The sequence below is a fragment of the Urocampus carinirostris genome, chromosome 8, assembly GCF_059441175.1.
Source record: "Urocampus carinirostris isolate Australia breed hairy pipefish chromosome 8, RoL_Ucar_1.0, whole genome shotgun sequence".
Lineage (NCBI taxonomy): Eukaryota > Metazoa > Chordata > Actinopteri > Syngnathiformes > Syngnathidae > Urocampus > Urocampus carinirostris.
This window is the reverse complement of record NC_142356.1, coordinates 20,167,936-20,189,573: the sequence shown is the minus strand read 5'-3', so window position 1 is coordinate 20,189,573 and position 21,638 is coordinate 20,167,936. Positions and strand designations below refer to the sequence as shown.

Sequence of the window (21,638 nt, the reverse complement as noted above, 5' to 3'; positions counted from 1 at the left end):
CACTGAATAAGCCGCAGGGCTGAACATTTGGGGGAAAAAGTAGCGGCTTATAGTCCGGAATTTACGGTATTTATCCAACTATCTAACTATCTAAGTAACCACCCTGGTCATATCCCTCGAGAGGGGTGACCGACAGCAAGACTAACATGTACAAAAAAAGAAAATAAAAAAGTGAAAAAGTACCAAAAAACATGCACAAAATTTTGTGGACCATGGCCAACCCAAATGCCCAAACACCCAAACAAGTTGGGCACCTCGGCACCAAAGTTGGTCATGCTTTCATCCCTCCAGATGAAACGGGACACAAGAAAGCGGCCATGTCACTCTGGTCAGGGTGACACAACACACTCTTCTGTTCAACAGCAGGGCCCGACAGCTTTCACTGGTTTACCCCTGCCGCATCATACGGGTGCCCTACCCATCCCTTAGAACGCATCTAAACATCCCACTATCCTTTTACAACACCTCTCCACTCATTCCTATCACCAACAAAAGCTCTAGCTTCCATTATATTTAGACCTCTTTCCTGCAGTGCACTCATAACACCATCCATCCACGTTATTTTAATTATTTATATTCAAAGGATATCAACTCTTTTGAAACACCCTGTACATTTCAACCTTAAAAGCAAATTTTCAAATTGGCAATTCTTAGAATGGCACATTAATTGAATTAATTTTGATTTATTGACCTGCCCTAAAATACTGAATTTGCTCATTGAAAATAGTCTGGTAATTCATAAGTCAAGGTTCTAATCTATTTTCTATTGGATTTAAAATATATTTTATGATTTTTTTTAATCTATTTATTCATGAATGTGTTATTTTTCCAACCGCTCATCACGAGGGTCGCCGGGTTGTGTTTTAAATGTTGTTTTATGTTTCATTCAGGGAACGAGAGCGGGAACGTAGTGGACCAAAAAAACGGGGGCCGAAACCCAAAAACCAACAAGTAAAGGTAAACTGCATGTAACTTGAAAATATAAAACAATATATTAATGCCATGTCCTCAAACATTGTTTGAACATCAGAAAGGAGAAACAAGCACTCGATGCACACAACCCCGGCAAGCGATATCGCACTCTGCTCCAGGCCGAGGTACCCCATCCTCCTCAACCTCGCCCATGCCACACCGGTCAGTGCTCACGTCCCCAAAACTCAGCTCCCTGGCCGCTACCCACAAGTTAAAGAAAGACATTCACCGTTGCCACCGCATGTCCCGCCGACCCCTGCCCCGCCCGGAGCCCCTGGCGTCCTCTCTCTCCGGCTTCCCGTCCCGGACCCGCGCCTCACCTTTTTCTGAGACTGTGCGCATCCTTAACCGCCGCGTGAAACCCCGCGAGGTCAAGCGCGGCCGCATCATTGTCAACTTGAAGGTGATCGACAAGCTGGGACGTGGCGGCTCCACAGGGGGCGGTTTTCGGAGACTCCCTGGGGGGCGGCAGAATATTCCCTCCCGCAATCGCATCATAGGGAAGAAAGGAGATGTCCCTTATAAACCTTTCCAGCCCCCGCTCAAGATGCTCGGCTTCCCCATGAATGGGAAACCCTTCGGGCTGCAGTGCATTGGACCACTGACCTTTCAGACTCAGTCGGGATCCTGCAACCCCCCCTTCAGGTCTACCACACACCCTTCCCATTCCATTGGTAACCCTAAATCTTCCCCATCTGTCTCACCCCCCTCAGAAGCAGTACAATTAAAAAGTCCAGATGAATCTCAAAATATTTCCACATCGGTTACAGCCAAAACCACCGCCTCACCGTCACTACCAACCGGGGAGGAGGGCAGCGGAAGCCCCCCAGAACAAGCCAAGGTTCCCGCTGAAGGCAACCCGGACTGGCACCCGAAAATAGGGCCAGGTTGCAAAGACGTGGTTGTCACTGATGTCACCACCAACTTGGTCACCGTCACCATCAAGGAGTTCCCTTCTCCTGCTTCTGGCCCCACCTCGCCTGCTCCTGCGGAGGGTGCTGCCCAGGACACCCCAGAAACCACCCCGTCCAAGCCATGATAAGCCCTATTCTACCATCATTGAATAGCTTATAAGGATTTTATTCCTTGTGCAGCACTTTTTACACACTTTTGTTGTGTTAAAGTGTTATTAAAATTAATTAAATAATAATAAATTAGACAGAATAGGGACTGGACCCTGTGATTAGTATTGTATTTGAGTATAACGTACACTTTTTTTTAACTCAAAAATTTGGATGGGTGTGCCATATACAGTACTACTTTTGAGCAATGATTGATCAGACGAAAACGCAACATTTAATGCGACGAAATTCAAAACCGGATCACTGTGGTGAGAGCGGCAATTTTTAACCACTAGACCACTAGTGTTTTATGTGTGGCCATGATTAAAATCATTTATTGACAATGTAAACTATGCACACAAAACCAAAATGAAACATACAATGTATTTATTCAAAGTTGGGGTGCGTAGTTCTAGGTGTCTTTAAAAATTTGCAAGTTCAATATTTTCTCTATTTGAGGATGTGTTAACAATGCCCAACCTAGTTCAAAGAGCCCTTATGCTTTCCTTATCTTATTTTTATCAGGCCTTTTCAGAGCGGAACAAACCCCCCAAAACATGAAAAAAGACGTTATCCGAGCGTGTCTAAGGAATGCGCACGCATTATCTGTACTCTGCTGCCATCTTGCTTGAAGTCATGACTGCAGCCTTAAGTTTTAAAATGCTGCTCCCCAACTTTGATGCCTTTCAAAGTTCGATTCCATGAGTAAAAATGGTATGAAGACGGAAATAAAATTCCAATGCATTTTCCTGTGCAATCTATAACTATAGTGGTCTCGTGGTTTTAAATCGGCACTCCTACCTCCTTGATACGGGTTTGAATCCCTTTGTGATCTACAATGCTTAATTTGAGCTGAGAAAAAAATAAACAAAATGTTAAACCGATTCTTTGTTAGAAACAAGGGGTGCGTGTTATACACAAATATTATCTATCTATCTATCTATCTAACCTGGTCATATCCCTCAAGAGGGGTGACCAACATCAAGACAAACACATACAAGAACAAAGAAAATAAAAAAAAGGGAAAAAGTGGCAAAAAAAACACGCACAAAAAGTTTTGGACCATGGCCAACCCCAACGCCCAAACAAGTTAAGCCCCTACACAAGGAAGCGGCCATGTCACTCGGGTCAGGGTGACACAACACACCGTTCTGTTCAACAGCACTGGTTTACCCCTGCCGCATCATGCGGGTGCCCTACCATTCCTTAGAACGCGTACAAACATCCCACTATCCTTTTATTTACAGTTCAATATTTACAAATATTTACAGCCAGTAAAAACATGACACCCAACCCAATATTGTTAAATTTGTACTGGTTTGTTAAAACTGGTTAAAAGATTTGATTTCAGCTCTCACTGATGATAATTTATATTACATTGAATTACATGTACTGTATTTTTATTTTAATATTATTTTTAGAACTGTATTGTGGCTTATAAAGTTCAAAACATAGAACAATAGTACTGGGACTTGTGATATAGTGACTAGCTCCTCTGTAACAAAGTATACCAATAAGAGTAATATTATCGTCGCTGTCATGTGAAAAGAAGTTAATCAAAAAAAGACGATTGCCCCAAATTAAAATGAAGATATATTTTTTACATGTCAACACTAAATTACTAAATGATACACAACTTATTTTTTTAATTAATCTCCTGGTGAAAGTGTTCATTGTAATTTAAAAAAACCATTGGAGTTGTCATTAGCTTTTTTAAAGAAAAAAACATTAAATTGATTTCTTTTTTTAAATGTCTTGAGTTGAATTATAGGACAGTTACTCGGTCTTAACTACATCTTGGCTACTCATTGTCCGACCACACAAATGCATCCATCTGCAAATAATTTTTCAAGTGTGAAAGAAGTTCCATGCTAAGGAACCTTTTAACCGTTCCACTTTCCCTTCTCCAGGACCCCTGTCGGTTTTACGTGTCTGACGTGTTTTTGCACTGAACTCGCTGGAGTACAGTGGAGTGAAGAATGAATGAATGAAATGTACTTGTCTGCATCTATAGACTATGTAGTTCAGGGGTGTCAAACGGGCAGCCCGCGGGCCGGTTCAGGCCCGCTAAGGGATTGAATCGGGCCTGCGAGACGACGCTCAGAGAAGCGCAAGAGAAAAAAAAGCTGCAGGTTGAAATCTGTCCACTTGATGTTGCCAAAGCCACATGCCTCTATTGCGTTCCCCTTCTCTCTTTCTATCCTTTTTTTTCTCCTCTCCATTTCTCTTTGGAGTTCTTTCTTTCTTTCCCCCTCTCTCACTATTTCTCTTTCTATCTCTTTTGTTTCTCACATTCTCTCTCTCTTTCTCCCTTTCTCTTTCTTTGTCCCACCCTCTCTTTTGTTCTCTCCTGCTTTCTCTTTTCCTTCGCTCTCTTTTTCTTTCTCTCTAATCTACTAGTCTGGCCCCCAAGAGGATGTTTGTTCTATCGTGTGGCCCCCTGAGTTAAAATGAGTTTGACACCCCTGATGTAGTTGGTCAATAAGCTCCAATCTCAACACATTTACAGTATACGCACAAAACTACAAGCGAGTATTCATGTGCACACGTATGATGGGCTGAATCTGTAGACTTTGTAATCTAGGACTCCTTTTCAGACCTTTACAGGTTGTCTTTTCATACTGTGTTACACGTTGTTTCTAAATATGATGCCTTATAGACGCTCTGTTTCCCCATAGCCGCACTCCATGCAATGACCATTTTACCTCGCTTAAGCTCCATTGTAAAAATCAACTACACTTAAGATAGCCTGCTACAACATAATTATAAAGATGTAAAAAATATATTGCTGTCTTGTTCCGGATGCTTCTCTTGTCAGTATTTATCGGTTCACTCAGAACTGACTCCATAAATAGGCCACATGAGGAACTATCATGTAATTTGAAGTAAACAATGTCTGTATTTGGTTCGTTCCAAATTATATATTGCCGCTATGTTTAAGTTGTGTGTAAAAGTACATTGCTACATGGTGCTCTCATCTGTTTTGTTTTCGGGGTAGCACAATCCCATTAAGTTGCCTGTATTTATACCATATAGGGCTCATGATTTTTTTACATGAATTTGTGCTCCCTTTTTTTTTCAAATATTTTTTCTACTATTATAGCGTCCAGTGCTTTATTTAGTAGCATAAAGAAATATACATGTTTTATGAATGGATAAATGTGCTTTTTAAGGGTTGGATTTATATTATGAAATTGTTATGCTTAATTAATTTCATTGTGATGCAATTCAACATGGGTTAAACATTAAACCTGTCTGCTGGCTTGTTTGAGTTTTATACACGGCTGATATTGTAATGTATGTAATTTCCTGATGCATGTTTTCAATTGTACAAATGATATATATTCACTTGTTACGTTACCTGTTAAATCTGGTTGCTTTCTGTGTTTTTATGATCAAGAGGCTTTAAATTAAAAAGCTGTAATAATGTAGGAATACCTTCTTTTTTAAGGAAAATACACTTACAGCCCTTTGGTTGGAAATAAAAGCACCATTATTAAAGGTGTACTGTTTTTAACCCTTGGATGCATGAGTGGGGTCAAAAATGACTCCATGGGTTTTTATTATTCAAAATCATATACCAGGTATTACTCATATAACATGTTTATGGCATGATGCCATTGATGTATATAGAATATTCATATATATATATATATATATATATATATATATATATATATATATATATATATATATATATAATTACACTGGCACGGCAGCGCAGTGCTTAGCGTGTGCGTCACAGTTTTGAGGTCATGAGATCGAACCTCCTGTGTGGAGTTTGCATGTTCTCCCTGTGCTTGTTTAGGTTTCCTCCGGGCACTCAGATTTCCCTCCCAAAAACATTCATGTCAGGTTAATTGGCTGGTTCAAATTGTTCCTAGGTGTGAATGAGCGAGTGAGTTGTCTGTCCCTGTGTGCCCTGCGACTGGCTGGCAACCAGTTCATTGTGTCTCATGCCCGAAGATAGCTGGAATGGGGTTTAGCACCACCGTGACACTAGTAAGGATAAGCGGTGCAGATGATGGATGGAATATAATATGTATGGGTGGCCCGGCAGAAGAGTGGTTGGCGTGTCCGCTGCACAGTGCTAAGGTCATGGGTTCAAATCCAGCTACCAGCTTTCTTGTGCAGAGTGCATGTTCTCCCAGTGCTTGCGTGGGTTTCCTCTCGGCCGGTCCAAATTGTCCTTAAGTGTGAATGAGCAAGTGAGTTGTCTGTCTTTGTGTCCTGGGACTGGCTGGCAACCAGTTCATGGTGTCACCTGCCAACTACCTGGAGGTAACTGGGATGAGCTACAGCACTCCTGCGATGTTAGTTGGGATAAGCGGTGCAGATAATGGATGGATTTTATACATATATATATATATATATATATATATATATATATAATCTTATTTTCAGACAATAATTTTCCTCCACCACTCATGGAAGAGTGTATGTGCTGGTCAGTACATCCAAGGGTTAAGTAAGTTTAACTTTAAAAACATTTTTTTTTTTAATTTCAATGTAATATAAAATATCTGATATCACATTGACATCTAACTGCATACAAGATGAAACATACATGCTTTCATTTTAAAATTTAAACAGATTTATTTATTGTAATGCTTTTGGGAGTGTTCATCACTTTCTAAATATTTCCTACAATTTTACAGTCACTTGATGGCAACTCCTAAGAAGTATTGGGAGAGCAGAAAATGATAGTCATGTTTTTTTTTTTTTCTTTTAATTTTCTCTCAAGACTGATAAAACAAGTCACTTATTTGCCAAAGAGTACAACAGCAGTGTTGCTTAACCTTTTTTTAAGCCGAGGGACAATTTTTAAAATAAAAAGATCTTGAGGCACACAGTCGAAAATCTTTAAAAATTATTTTTTGGGCACCTTTTAAAAGATGCAGTCCGTAATTTCGTAATTGCAGCCTCAGTCAGCTCATTAATAAACTTTTGTTTTTTCATATTTTTGGGGGGTTTGGTTTGGTGTTTTGGCTGTATTTGAAACAGGTATTTTCATACTTTACCATTTTCTAGCTACACTAACAAAGAGCTGACCTGTGGGTTCTCCAGGGCTAAATTTACAGTATAAACATTTATTTTATCATTTATGGTCCACACGGCTCAGAAGGTAATACAGGTTATTCATTTTACTTCATACTTTTGCGGTAATTTGGGATTTTACTATTCTTTTCCCGGATTTTTAAAAAACTGTTATTACTATAATGTTTGTTTGTTTTTTTTTGCATAAAAAAGGAACCCCAAAATACCTAAAAATGGCAAAATCATTTAAAGTTATTTTTGCTACGTTATAACTTTTCCCCTTTTAGTGCAATAAGAAAATTATTAAAATATACAATTTTATGTGCAAGATTTGTAACACTTTATATTTTACAGCTTTATTAAAATAATGAGAAGATTATGAGTATATAACAAGAGAAAATAATCTGCTGACACCGCTGTATTTTACATTTATTCGGCTGATCAATAGAAGGAAGCAAATGTAGTGAAAATTCGGGCAATTTTCCTTCGGCACACTAGACAAAGTCTTCACGGCATTATAGTATGCCCTGGAAAACTGGTTGAAAGACGGCTGTGGAGTAGACTGAAAAAACAAGTCAATTCACTTGTTTACCAAAGGGACACTGTATAGTACAGTGTATCCATGACATAATTTTTCCAGGGTTATAGTGAAACCCTGTGGCGGTTTAGAGAATAATAATGAGACCAGGAGGGGAAAATAAAACATTGGTAAAATAATCCACACAGTGGCGCTCTTGGGCCCCACAAATGGCCACGGATGCCTTCAGGGGCGTCAAGAAGGCTGGTTATATGTCAGGCTATTCTTATCTTTCAACGTCCCCATAGTCTCTAAAATGACTTCAACTAACACCGGAGCAGAGGCACTCTTGTCTGTTTTCACGCCTGCAGCGTGTGACCTCTATGGAGAGGCCAGACGGAATTAAAATCGTCCCTGTGGTGTCATCTGGCCCACTTTTGTGCAAGTGCGTGCGTGCATCCGCACGTGATGTCGGCCACCTCTGGAGATTAAGCTCCAATCTAGGGTTTCAGGTCGCACAATTTATTAACTGTTGTGCCTCACTCTAACTGAGAGCCAAAATGCAAATCTTGTCGAGCAATTTGGACTCTGTGATGAAAACCCAAATGTTAACTTTGCCAATGATTTGCAATGGTTCCAACCTCTCCAAATAAAAGGGAAATATTCTGGCTAAATAAAAGGGAACGAATTAAACATTGCACGTGTCAACTTTGGCCGCTGTGAGGCAGTATAATAAATGCACTACTATTTCAGTGACAATTGTAAACAACAGTCATGTGCAGGACAAAGACTAGGAACCTTCCCGTGGTGTCCTGCGAAGGGCTCTCTCCCGGGGGAGCCATACGAATCCAACTCAATCCACTCAGACTCGCTCTCTCTCTCTTTCTTGGTCCTCTCTCCTTTGTCTCTCCTTTTCTCTCTTCCCCCTTTACGCTCTTGTCTCTCATTTTCTCTATCCCTCTCTTTCCTACTCTCTCCCCACCTCTCTCACTCTCCAGCTCCCCCTTTTGTGTTTTACTCTGTCTGTCTTTTGCTCTTTCTATCTGTCCCTCTCTTTCTCTCTCTTCCACTCTCCTCTCTCTGTTCTTCTTAGGGCGGGCGACTTCGAGAGCAACCCTGGCCCCAGTCCAAATGCCAGTGGTGCTTTCAAACCATCCGCTGCGACCACACCCTAATCCACCTGTACTACCTGCCCACGGGGCTTCCATAGATCATGCACCGGCCTGTCCAAACGTACTAAGGACTTCAGAGGCTTTGTATGCTTGGTTTGCTTGGGTCAAACCCCGTCACACCTGGCGGCACAGGACAGTCGCAGCCCCCTCTCCTTCGGAAAACTACGGAGCCTCCCGCGAGCGAGTCTAGCGCTGCTAAGGATTACCTTAGGCGCCTTGAGTGACTCGACAACATCAACAACAACAACAGTCATGTCAAACATATGGCCTGAGGGCAGGACCCTGCTTGGATGGCTCAATCCGGCCTGCCAACTAGCCTATTTTCAACCAAAATACGCCCCCCCCAAAATTATAGCATTTTTAAATCTGAATGTTGAAAAGGATCTACAGAGCAGAAGTAAACTGAACGAGACCAAGATGAAGGCCGCGATTGAGGTGGATGGATGGTGTTATGAGTGCACTGCAGGAAAGAGGTCTCAATATAGTGGAAACTAAAGCTCTTGTTGGTGATAGGAATGAGTGGAGAGGTGTTGTAGAAGGATATTGGGATGTTTAGACACGTTCTAAGGGATAGGCAGGGCACCATGTGATGCGGCAGGGGTAAACCAGTGAAAGCTTTCGGGCCCTGCTGTTGAACAGAAGAGTGTTATGTCACCCTGATCCGAGTAAAACGGCCACTTTCTTGTGTCCTGTTTCATCTGGAGGGACGAAACCATGACCAACTTGGGTGCCGAAGTGCTTAACTTGTTTGGGTGTTTGGGTAAGCCATGGTCAAATTTTGTGTGTGTGTGTTTTTTACACTTTTTTCTTTTTTAATTTTCTTTAATTTTGTACATGTTTGTCTTGCTGTCAGTCTCCCCTCTTGAGGGATACGACCAGGGTAGATAGATAGATGGATAGAAAATCTGCATTTTCCTTAGAAAATTGCAGGATAGGCTTAAATATGATGAAAAATGCTGTATAAAAATGTTAAAAAAGTAAAACAAACAAAAATGTGAATAATGCAACTGTCTTGAAAATGTTCAGTCCAATTGATTCCTAGAGCTGCTTTCATCTCCCTGCTCCTCTTTCGCTCAGCTAGTGTTCAGTGGAGGCTCTGGTGTATTATGGGGAGGGTATGTTATACAAGTTATGTTTTACCACCCAAACCATAACTTTGTTATCTTAAACAGATTAGTCCTCATTTTAGCTGCATTGAATCTAATGCAAGAATGATCAGCCTAGCTTAATTGTTGCGTATGTGTAACCTATGCATGCACAAGCATGGACATTCGCAATTTCCTCTCTAAAAAAGCACCATGTTAGGGTGAGAGTCTATTACTGACAGTAAAGAAATACACAAACACCTTGAGCTCTACCGAGCGGATCAATTTGATCTGATTTCCACAAATGGGAAAGGACACTCCTGAACAGTGTTGAATGATCCTAAATCACCTAAAAAAAAAAAATTAACCCACCAGACAATTTGGGTGCTCAGCATTCCCAATGCTCTGAACCTAGATGGCCCCTGCGGCCGGCCACAAATTTTTGAGTACTCCCAAAAAAAACAAAAGACAAAATGATCTCGAGGTGATCTCTATCAAAGGTTATTATCCATCTATCCATTATCTGCACCACTTATCCTCTGTAGGGTCGCGGGGATGCTGTAGCCCATCCCAGCTATCTTCGGGCAGTGGGCAGGGGGCACCCTCAACTGGTTGCCAGTCAGTCGCAGGGCACACAGAGACAACTCACTCGCTCATTCACACCTAGGGACAATTTGGATTGGCCAATTAACCTGACATGCATGTTCATTTGAAGGTGGGAGGAAACCGGAGTGCCCGGGGGAAACCCACGGAAGCACAGGGGAGAACATGCAAACTCCGCACAGGAAAGCTGTTAGCTGCAATTGAACCCATGACCTCAGACTTGCGCTTCCGTGCCACCCAATAGTTATTATTTTTTCAAATAAATGGAAGAAAAATGTTCTTTATGGCCTTTATAGGGCAGGTAATGTGTAAAAGAGCTGACGTTAGCATGCAGACTGAACGTGTTATTACAGGGAAATAGACATTTGCATTTTGCAACGTAATGTGTCCATCTAGAAATATTGCAAGGACTTTAAACCCTGAGGTTGCATTCCCTGCGACTGGGTTTAGGACAAAGAATCAATGCTTGTGTGTAATGTTATATTTTCCAACTTGCCTGAGTTTGAATACTGTTTGCATTTTAATATCTGCTGATTCTACGATCGTGACTGCCAATGCTATACTGTGACATGCAGTAAGGTCCGTGTCTGGCAAGTTACAGTCAGATTTCCTAAAAATAACCTACATCTTTTCATCAAATGATTGGCAGAGCAAGAAAGCAATATATAAACTGTAACATTGAAAAAAGCATTTTATTGCCTTAATTTATAAAGGAAGTGTATGCGCTGCTCCTTTTGAACCATTGATAGGTGGTCCTCTGTTGTTGAAAAAAAGTCCACGAAACGATTAAAAAAAACAAAGAACTGGATGGCTTGCTGGTAGCTTTCTAATACTATTACCGATTCTATTTTTTAGGCCAGAGGTGTGCGCCAAATAAGAATCGCCCCCTGTAATGTGGCAAAAGAATTGCATGGCTCATTCTCCAACTGCAGAAACAGTAATATGTTATATACTAAATGTATTCATATTTTTCATTGTGTATTTTGAAAATTAGGTGATTTTGAAAAAGAAAATCCCCCAAAAGTTAAATGACAACTTTGTGTCTCATCTGTCATCATGGAGATACAAGATTAAAATACATTAAATTATTATATTCAGTTGAAAAAATGACACATTTTCTTTTCAATTTTGCTCAGAGTTTGTTCATGTTTCCAACCTTCATCGGTTGTTCTCTATTTCCATGAGTTGAAACACTTGCTTTTCAATAGTATATGGTCGTTTTCAATAGTGTAGAGGACTGTCTCCGAGAATTAGGTTATTGTGATAAGGTTCTTTATTTTACGAAATGCCATTTAATGTCATACATTCTGGATTAATTAGTGGTTTACTGAAACATTGCAGGTATTCTATTTGTTTCATTTGATTTAAAATAGCTGAGTACAGGGCAGAAGGGCGGCTGTGTGGTCAACGCGTCCGCGGCACAATTCTGAGGTCATGGGATTAAACCTTCCTGTGTGGAGTTTGCATGTTCTCCCTGTGCTTGAGTGGGTTTCCTCCGGGCATTACCACTTTCCTCCCACATTCCAAAAACATGCATGTTCAAATTTTCCCTAGGTGTGAAGGAGTGAGTGAGTTCTCTGTCCCAGTGTGCCCTGCGACTGGCTGGCAACAAGGTCACGGTGTCCCCTACCCACTGCCCGAAGATAGCTGGAATAGGCTCCAGCAACCCCGTGACCCTACTGAGGAAAAGTGTTTCAGATAATGGATGGATGGATGGATAGCTGATTTTGGCAAAAAAAGAAAGAAAAACGGGAAAAAAATGGTACTAGTAGATTGTAAGGCATAAATCTGTAATATTAAAATAATAAAAGTCATGCAATTCTTTAGTTGATTTGCAATGAATCAAGAATGTATGACATTTTAAAATTCTGAATGCAATATAGAAAATAAATAACGTCACTGCAATATTCTAACTTTCTAATACACTCCTGTTACTGTTGGGATTCACGTTTCAGTTCCAATAGGGGCACCAAAATCTGAAGAATATTGGTCAATATATTGCACTGTTTTACTTTACAGAAGCCTTTGTTTGGTTGCCAGATGGTAAACAAAATCTTATCCCATTGTCAGAAAACTAATTTTCATTATAGTTTGAACTTATTTACTAATGAAAAATCAATAAATCATACTCAAATGAAGAAAACATGGATGGAAGATGGCAAATTGTTTTAGTCATTTAATCATTATCTTTATACGATGGTAGAAAATAATTATTAAAGTATCTCTTCTTCCTGAGTTCTCCAAAATATAAGACACCTTTTTAATATTAGACTTGACAAACTTATGGATAAGCATCTCTTAATTAATGAAAGTCAATATGGTTTTAGAGCAAACAGATCAACAACAATGGCAGTTATTGATGTAGTAGAAGAAATTACCAATAGCACAGAAAAGAAGAAATTGGGCTATTGATTGACTTTGAAAGCATTTGACACCATTAATCATAATATATTAATAAAAAAATTGGACCGATATGCATCAGGGGAGGTGGCTTTCGGGCGGATTCAAAGGAATTTGACTGGGAGGTAACAATACATAAAAATGGGAGAGTTGACATCTGCAGATACTTGGACATCTGTTGCGGGCTACCACACGGTTCTGTCCTGTGTCCAAAGCTAATCTACTTATATATTAACAATATATTTAATGTTTCAAAACTAGTAAAATTTGTCATATTTCAGATACAAGGAAACAATATTGTAAAAGTACAGAGAGGAAGAAAATGGGGTCTGAATGATATTTAGGGATTAGAACTATTATAAAGTAAATGGATAGTTTAAGCCAATAATTAACCTTGTATTCATTTTATTATAATTACTATTATCATAACTGTTATTAACTGTTATTTTTGCTATTGTTATTCTTGTCATTAATATCTGTGTCTGAATCATATTTCGTATTAAGTAGCATTGTAGAGTGAATAGAGTGGTAAGACTAAGAATTAATCTGGTATTGTTATAATTATTTTGATGATGATTATTACTATAACTGTTATGTGACTACTATTGTTATTATGAGTAGTAGTATTATAGGTATCCAAATAATGTTGGGGCAGAAGCCTGGTACAGTCAAAAGACTGTTCAAGCTAATAATTAATCTTGTTATTATTATAACTATTATCAGTACTTTCATTTTTGTTGTTGTTGTTATTGTTATTATTACTATTATTTTAGCTCTACGAGTACTCTTATAGTTATTGTTGAACGTTTTTTTTATTGCTGTCACCATTATATTATGCAAATTAATTGCAATCTCGATCTATATTTAAAAACTAAACAATGAGGTGAATAAATATGTTGGTGATGATGGTGAAAATTTCAATGGAGATACAATCATATAGAGATAACTTTCAATAATAACACAAAACACAAGCCTGCAAAACTCATAGTTAGGGCAGACAAGCGGGAGTTTTGCTGCTGAAGGTGTCTGGCTCAAGCTCCCATGTCTTGTCTTTTTAATGCACAGATCAGCTTGGGGCGGACCCCCTCATCCGCAGGTCCAAGATACTTTGTATAATGGACAACCACACACCACAAAACAGTCAGTCGGCACCATGAGCACCAATGAGAATTATTGTTTTTATAATAGATACTCTTATTATATAGTATGCTAAAAATATATGGAGACAGCAATGATGATGATGAGGGTAAAAATAGTGATGGCAATGGTGATGATGATGATGAAGTGACTGTGCATCCACCGAACCTATGTAAATATATACTTTGTGAGGTGTTTAATATATGTAAATACACAGGAGATATCGCTGTAAAACACAATTATTAAGGAAATCGAAGGAGTAAGATTAAATGAGCACCTGCTTCCTTTTTGGGCATGTTACCATACGATTGTGTTAGTTTGTTGACTTGTTTTGTTTTACTTTTGTCTGCTCATGTTCGAAATAAAGTTTCATCCATTCATTCATTCATTATTTAATTGCATTATTGAAAAAATATAGTGTCTGCAATTTTGGTTGATTAAGCATATTTTAAGACTTTATCATTCAGGTACAAAAACAAGGTCAACATATTGCAATCTGAAAAAGTATACTTAAAATTATAAAACATTTAAAGTGATGGAGTACACTTTGTAATACAACTTTTAAGATTTTGTCTTTGGGAAATGTTGAAAAAAGCAACAGACAGGTGTTCTTTTTTAGCCGGTTGTAAACCAGTCCGTAGCATCAAATCTTTGGCAACGTTTGGCATGAGCAGGGAGCAGTTAACACACTGCTGTTGTTTCCCCCACTGTTCCAAAGAGGAATAAACTGTAGCATTTGGCAGAAAGTTACTCAAAATTGGAAAAAAACATCCCTTTTTCTGTTTTAATTTCCTTTATAGAAATTCGGAAACTATTGAATCCTTATCTCCCTAATTTGCGGCACTCATTCTTATGCCTCAATATGAATGGATTACCATTTCAAGACAAATTTAAACAGGATAATTACAATCCTTTTATTTGAGTTCTAGCTCACTTAGTCCAACCTTTCTCCTGATTTAATACACCTAAAGCAGGGGTTGGGAACCTTGTTGACCATAAAAGCAAAAATATTTTTCCTTTTTTGAGAGTGAGCGAGCCACAACATGGATTTTAAGCTAACATTTAACAAAACCGCCAAACCCACTCTGTAGACAAAAGTGTCACGGTTGCCAGTTGCCCTCACTTGGCCGCGCCCGTTTGGCGCCAGCTGCGGCTCGTTGCCTGATTGGCTTCCCTCCTATTTTAGCTCAGTGGTCTGACTCACCCTTGGTCAGTCCGTCAACGAACCTCTGCACCCGCAAGACGTTTGTTTTGACTCTGTCCGGTCCTGTTTGACATCTGTCAAACATACTGCAACCAACAAATTTACCTTCAGCGCAGACGGTGCTGGGCGAGAAAGAGTGGTGCCGCTCACCCATGGTTTTTTTCTAGAGCTTCTGGGTGTTTTAAAGTTTATTTTAGTCTTTATAAATCAAAGTGTCTCGACAATGAATATGGATTGTTTAATGTGCTTCCCTAATTTTTTTTTTTTAGCGGTTTACAGCCAACACAGTGGGACCTCGCTACTTCGCGGTTCGACGTTCGCGGATTCAGAGCTTAACGGGCCTAAAAATAAATAAATAAATAAATAAAATAATAATTAAAAAATATATATATATATATAAATATATATATATATATATATTTTTTAAAGCATTTTTGAAAGGGCGTCGCTACTTCGCAGATTTTCACTTTTCGCAGGTGGTTTTGGTCCACATTAACCGGGTCTAAAAATAATAATAAAATATATATATATATATATTATTATTATTATTATTATTTTTTTTAAGGTGCTCCGCTACTTCGCGGATTTTCACTTTTCCCGGATGGTTTTGGTCCACATTAACCGGGTCTAAAAATAATAATAATAAAATAAAAAATATTTAATGTTTTTTTTTTTTTTTTTTTTTTTTTTAAGGCGCTCCGCTACTTCGCGGATTTTCACTTATCGCGGGTGGTTTTGGTCCCCATTAACCGCGATAACCGAGGTCCCACTGTACGGTTGTAATTTGGCTACTAAAGTAACAATACATTAAGTAATTTTGCTAGTGTTTTTTTATCTCCAAGCCTTATGCGCTCATAAAAAGAGACAACTATCGCTCGTGAGCCATAGGTCCATAGGTTCCCGACCCCTGATCTATAGTGCGGCTCCGCTTTCCCACTTTGTATTCAACAAAGCAAAGCTATTGGTTTATTCCCTTTCATTGTGTTTGAGAACTGTGAATGCAGGCCATTAATGTTTAATGATGCCTCGCTTCCAGTTTTCTCTCATGTCACAATTACTTGGCGGGTATCAATGTTGTTGACCAGGGCAATGTTTTGCAATCATCAGTGGTCTAAATGATGTACACATTGTAATGAGCACCAATAATCAGTTGCTGTTGTGAACTTATTGCCTTGACAAAAAAAAAGGTGATACTTCAGTGGTATTGCATGGTGGCATAATGACTCAATTCACTTCAAAACAAGCGTCTCCTTGACAAGTCTAACTAAGCAAATAGCAGTGGTGGGCCGTCATGGCCTGCAATGCCTTCTCTTCTGGCATAAAATATATTTGAATCATTAGATGTTGATTATATTTTTTCCATGACTACTTATTAAAACATTTTAGTTTGTCTGTCAGCTTCCTTTCATTACTATCCTCTGGTTGCAATGCTTCCAGATGTGTGTGTTCATATTTAGGCATTGAACCAATCCCATTTCAGCCATTACTTGTTACCAGGGTGAGAAATCTACACGAGGCCTTCAAAATCAGCTTTGCAGGCCCTGAGGCCAAAATAAGTGACAATATGTGACGATAGTATGGTTTTGTATTGTTGGGAGGCTTATTTTTTTCATGTTTACTTATGTGTACACCACAATTTGTATATGTGAAAAACATATATCCATTATCTGCACCGCTTATCTTCAGTAGGGTCGCGGGGGAGCTGGAGCCCATCCCAGCTATCTTCGGGGAGTGGGCAGGGGACACCCTGAACTGGTTGCCAGCCAGTCGCAGGGTACAGAGACAGACAACTCACTCGCTCAGTCACACCTAGGGACCATTTCGACCGGTCAATTAACCTGACATGCATGTTTTTGGAATATGGGAGTCAACCGCAGTGCCCGGCGGAAACCCACGCAAGCACAGGGAGAATATGCAAACCCCACACAGGAAGGTTCGATCTCATGACCTCAGAACTGTGCCGCACACGCGCTAACCACTGCGCCACTGTGCTGCCTATGTGAAAAACATGTTCATATGAAATTATTTTCTGCACAATATGGCACACCTGATTACAAGGCACACCCTCAAAAGATCTCAAAAGTGTTTTGTCATATATTTTTTATTTATAAGAAACATCAGAATATAAGGCATGCATGTGCGGACACTTAATAATGTTAATATGTGCCGCTAAACCAAATCACAAAACAATGTATGTAACGGGAATCAAACCCATCTTAGAGCTCTGACACATCACCAACAGACCACCAGTAACACAGATGACATACAGAAAGAATAAGAGCTTATCTCGTCATAACACTATTTTTTACTCGGTGCCACAACAAACATGACTTGGCTTGACAACACTGATTTGCATAGTGCATTCTGATGGATGAAACAGTTCACTTCATCACCAGTGCATCAGTTTAATATGTATGCGCACATATAAGACCTTCTATAGTATTTGGTTGAAAGACTGTGTTTTTTCCAGTCCTAACATTCATTGGTGAAGAATTGGAGAGACTGTTTAACGTATCAGAATGCACTATGCAAATCAGTGTCCTGGTCACCGCAAAAATAGTGTGATAATGAGATAATATCTAATGCCTTATCATATGTCATTTGTACCACTAGCGGTCTCGCTGTAATGTGTCAACAATCTCACTACCACTACTTGGGTTGAATTCTCATTGCATACAATGTTGTGCAGTTTAGGCCAGCGATGTTTATTGATTTGATAAATCATTGCACAATCATCGCTCAAGTACGGTTTTACCATAAATTATTGTATACTGATGCCTATCAATAATTACTGTATGCATTTCCAATCTTATCTGCCATATTCTGCTGTATGTAAGGCGCACCTTCAGATTTCTGGCCAACTTAGTTTTTTAAGGTGTGCCTTATAGTCTGGAATTCTTTTTGTTCCATTTCACCTTAAGACCAACCTATAGATGACATTTGAATAGTAAAAAAAGTTGAATAGTAGTATAAAAGTGTATTTTTTTTTGTTTTGTGGTCATGGATAAACCATTAGGGTCTTGCAGTGGATTTGATATAAAACACCCTGACATTTACGTGTCACATTTTTTGCAATTTGCAAACAGACAAAAATCCATAACTACCTTGTTTGTTCACGCTGTTGCTGTGAATTCACCCCGGCCATCCTGCTGTGATTGACGCAGAGTCACATCAAATTGGCTCCTCCTCCCCCTCCTCTTATACGGTGTGGTCTCCATGGCAACGTGCAGAGGAGAGAGCAGCTTAGCAACCACACAGCGAGCATCCAGACTGCTCGGTACTACGGAGCAGGAGCCATCGAAGAGAATCCTCTTCATGAGTGTAATTGTACTTCCCATCAAAGTAACATCAAGGAGATTATTTTGTGTTTTCTAAGATGAAATTCATGGTGGTTCTTGTGGGCGCCGGCACGCTGGCCTTTCTCGGAGCGGTCATCTGTATCTTCGCCAGCGTTTACCCCCGTAAACGCGCAGCGGCTCTGGCCGACAACGGCACCTTGACATCAGAGACGCTCCTCCAGCCTCTGGAGCGGCCCGACGCGGTTGCGCACGCGGGCCCCCTTGGCGCTATGCATGGCGCTGACTCCTACGGTGGCGGAAATGGCCTTAGCTTGGGGCTCCCGACGCTGAACGAACTGGATCTCGGAGGGGAAAACGGCAGAGGATCGGCCAAGTCGTTTAGCTACAGCCGGCTTATCTGCACGCCGGTCCCGGTCGGGGACTGCAAAGGGAAAGAAGCAAGCCAGCAGCCGCTGGCAGACGAGCCCCTCGCCGACGAGGAGTGGAGTTTTCTCCGCACTACTGCGGAGGAGCTTCGGCAGATGGTCATGCAACAGAATGACCAGATCATGATGGATCAGAGGACCATCCGGGAGCTTACGGGCAAGCTCAGCGAGTGCGAGAGTGGTCTGGAGGAGGAGGACAGCGAGAGACCCGGGCCTGAGCGCAGTGTCGGCGTGTGGAGCGGCAACCGGCGGGTTATGGCCGGAGACGATGTCAGCTCTTCGGCTGCCTCGCAGCTGCAGACCGCTCGAGCCGTGGAGGAGCTGGCCCGAGCCATCATGGACCTGAAGGATCGGATAGAAAAGCTAGAGGTAAGAACACACCGTATTTTTACACATTTTTATTTTTAAATATCATCTTACTGTTTTTATTCTTCATGGTTCATCCTTTGTTTGGAGTAATACACACTTTGCAGGCCTAATATGTGATTAAGAAGAAATAATTTGGTCTGTATTTCAACAGACTTTATTCAAATGCTTAATTTTTATTTTGTTTAGAATAAAATAGTCTTTATTGTCATTGATAACAACATAGCGATTAGACATTTCATTGCAAGACCTACAAGAGAAAAATGATGAATAGGAAGAAATATTTACAAGATAGTGCTTGGAGACTGGGTCAAGTCTTAAGTGTAGTTTTCTTTTGTAATAAGCACATAATTTCCCTTTAAATAAAAATGATTTTATGATCCTGAGCATTCGGCAAATGTAAAGTCACAATATTCAAATTAAATAAATTGCCCAGGCCCACTAAACAAATAATTTGTCAAAATTAATCTGAACAGTTTGATCTTTACAGTATTTCATCTGGATAAATTATCCTAATATGTAAGTGCTGAATTAGGCAACTAGACTCTTGAGTTAATTTATGCTTTATATTGCTTTTTTAAAATTTGTCAAAACCTAATTAGGAAATCATGGGATTAAATCAGTTATTTTTAAAATACTATTTCTAATGTGTAGAATTTAATATTGATGGATTATAAGTAAACTCGTTAAAATAATTTGAAACATTTAATATGTGAGTGGGGTTGTGCAGTATCATGTAGACCTTAAAAACAGCAAGATTTATTACCAAAAATACAATAAATATTGACAATTGTCACGGTGCCCCATGGCGCCCAATTGGCCCTGCCCGTGTGGCGGCAGCTGCGGCTGGTTGACAGATTGGCTTCCCTCCTATTTTAGCTCAGTGGTCTGACTCACCCTTGGTCAGTTCGTCAACAAACCTCTGCACGCACAAGACGTGGGTTTTGACTCTGTCCGGTTTCCTGTCCGGTATCGTTCCCGTCTATATAGTCCGGTTTAATATCGATCTCCAGTTTGTTCCCGGCTATTTTGTTCTGTTTGTTATCGATCTCCAGTGTCTGGTAGCATTCCTGTCTAGTTTGTCCTGTTTTATTTCGATCTCCAGTTTCTGGTATCGTTTCCGTCTATCTCGTCCCGCTTGTCATCGGACTCCAGTCTCCTGTGCCTGATATCTATCCTGTCTGTCCCGTCCTGTCCGGTATTGACCCCATCTATCCGATATCTGCTCGTGCAATTGCTATCGATCTCGTCGGCCTCTGGCTTCCTGTCATTCCAAGCCAGACTGCTGCCTTACATCTTCCGCCCAATGATCGCCGAATCACTGGCGTTTGGGTTACCGTGCATGACTGCCGCATTTCCCTTAAAATAAAAGCTTGTGTGAGAAAAGTCACGCATCTGGGTTCTCCTCCTGTTCCGGTTCTTGTCAACAATAAAGTCAATGACAAGATCGCAATGTACCCTTAGGTATGATTTCAACTTGAGGGATTGTAAGCATAATTCATTAAAATGAATGAATTACCCGGTATTTCTTTATTGGAGTTTGAAAGTATCAAAACTGCAATATTTTTTGCCAAGTGTCCATGATTTTTTTTTTACAATAAAAGTCAATAAAAATGTGTACATTTGTAAATTATTTACTTTTGTTTTCAGGTAATTATATTTACAAGTGTTATAAAGGATACAATAATGATATATACGGTGTATGTCTCTATGAAGCTTCTAATTCTTTATATTCCTGCGTCGAATGTCCGATAAAAGAAATCTTCGCCACCCACATCCTTCACTGTGACACACCTCAACACAGTGACACCAGTATTTTTCCCTCCCCTCGATCCACATGCAGGATAAAGACACATAAATAAAAGATGAGCTGTCCAGGTTGTACAGAGAGGAGGTCAGCTTCTTAACAGGCTGCGCGTGTGTATGTGTGTACAGTATACGTTTGTGCCTGGGCTGAGATAGAGTGAAGGCCAACCTGAGAAATAGACAGTTCCAAGGTTATCTTTTTCACTGCCAACTTACATCCTGGATAAACTGTCTGCCTCAGCAACTCTGTTTATATTCATTTATTTACTTCTGCGTAACATTGAACCATTTTCTTTTTGGTTAATTATTTAATTCTCCAACAGACGTGGTTAATTATAGTTGTTTATCAAAACATGTTCCAGTCAATGAAAATAAAGTCCATCAAATGGTTTCAGGAGAACCATTTAAGCATTTTTGAATCAAAATGCTTTTGAACTAGGGTACAGCAATAAATTAAATTAGATTGATTGGCTATTTTAAAAAAAAGTCACTTTAAATTGATGTTGATTATTATTTGTAGAAATGGCAGATGGCCTGGTGTGGTGGTTAAAATA

At 39.9% G+C, this 21,638-nt stretch overlaps 1 protein-coding gene and 1 long non-coding RNA gene across 2 annotated transcripts in view; one reads left to right on the top strand and one right to left on the bottom strand.

Annotated features, from left to right (window-relative positions):
- Positions 1-21,638, bottom strand: part of LOC148361157 (uncharacterized) — a 67,256-nt gene that overhangs the window by 5,448 nt on the left and 40,170 nt on the right. Inside the window, exon 3 of the long non-coding RNA XR_015851112.1 lies at positions 18,293-19,254. This is a non-coding gene — a long non-coding RNA (uncharacterized LOC148361157). The remainder of the gene's footprint in view (positions 1-18,292; positions 19,255-21,638) is intronic.
- LOC148361160 (uncharacterized) overlaps positions 1-21,638 on the top strand; it is a 35,591-nt gene that overhangs the window by 4,717 nt on the left and 9,236 nt on the right. The window contains exons 4-8 of the mRNA XM_088341902.1: positions 891-957; positions 1,031-2,004; positions 9,889-9,909; positions 13,615-13,639; positions 18,565-19,281. Coding sequence (XP_088198028.1) covers positions 891-957; positions 1,031-2,004; positions 9,889-9,909; positions 13,615-13,639; positions 18,565-19,281 — 1,804 coding nt within the window. The remainder of the gene's footprint in view (positions 1-890; positions 958-1,030; positions 2,005-9,888; positions 9,910-13,614; positions 13,640-18,564; positions 19,282-21,638) is intronic.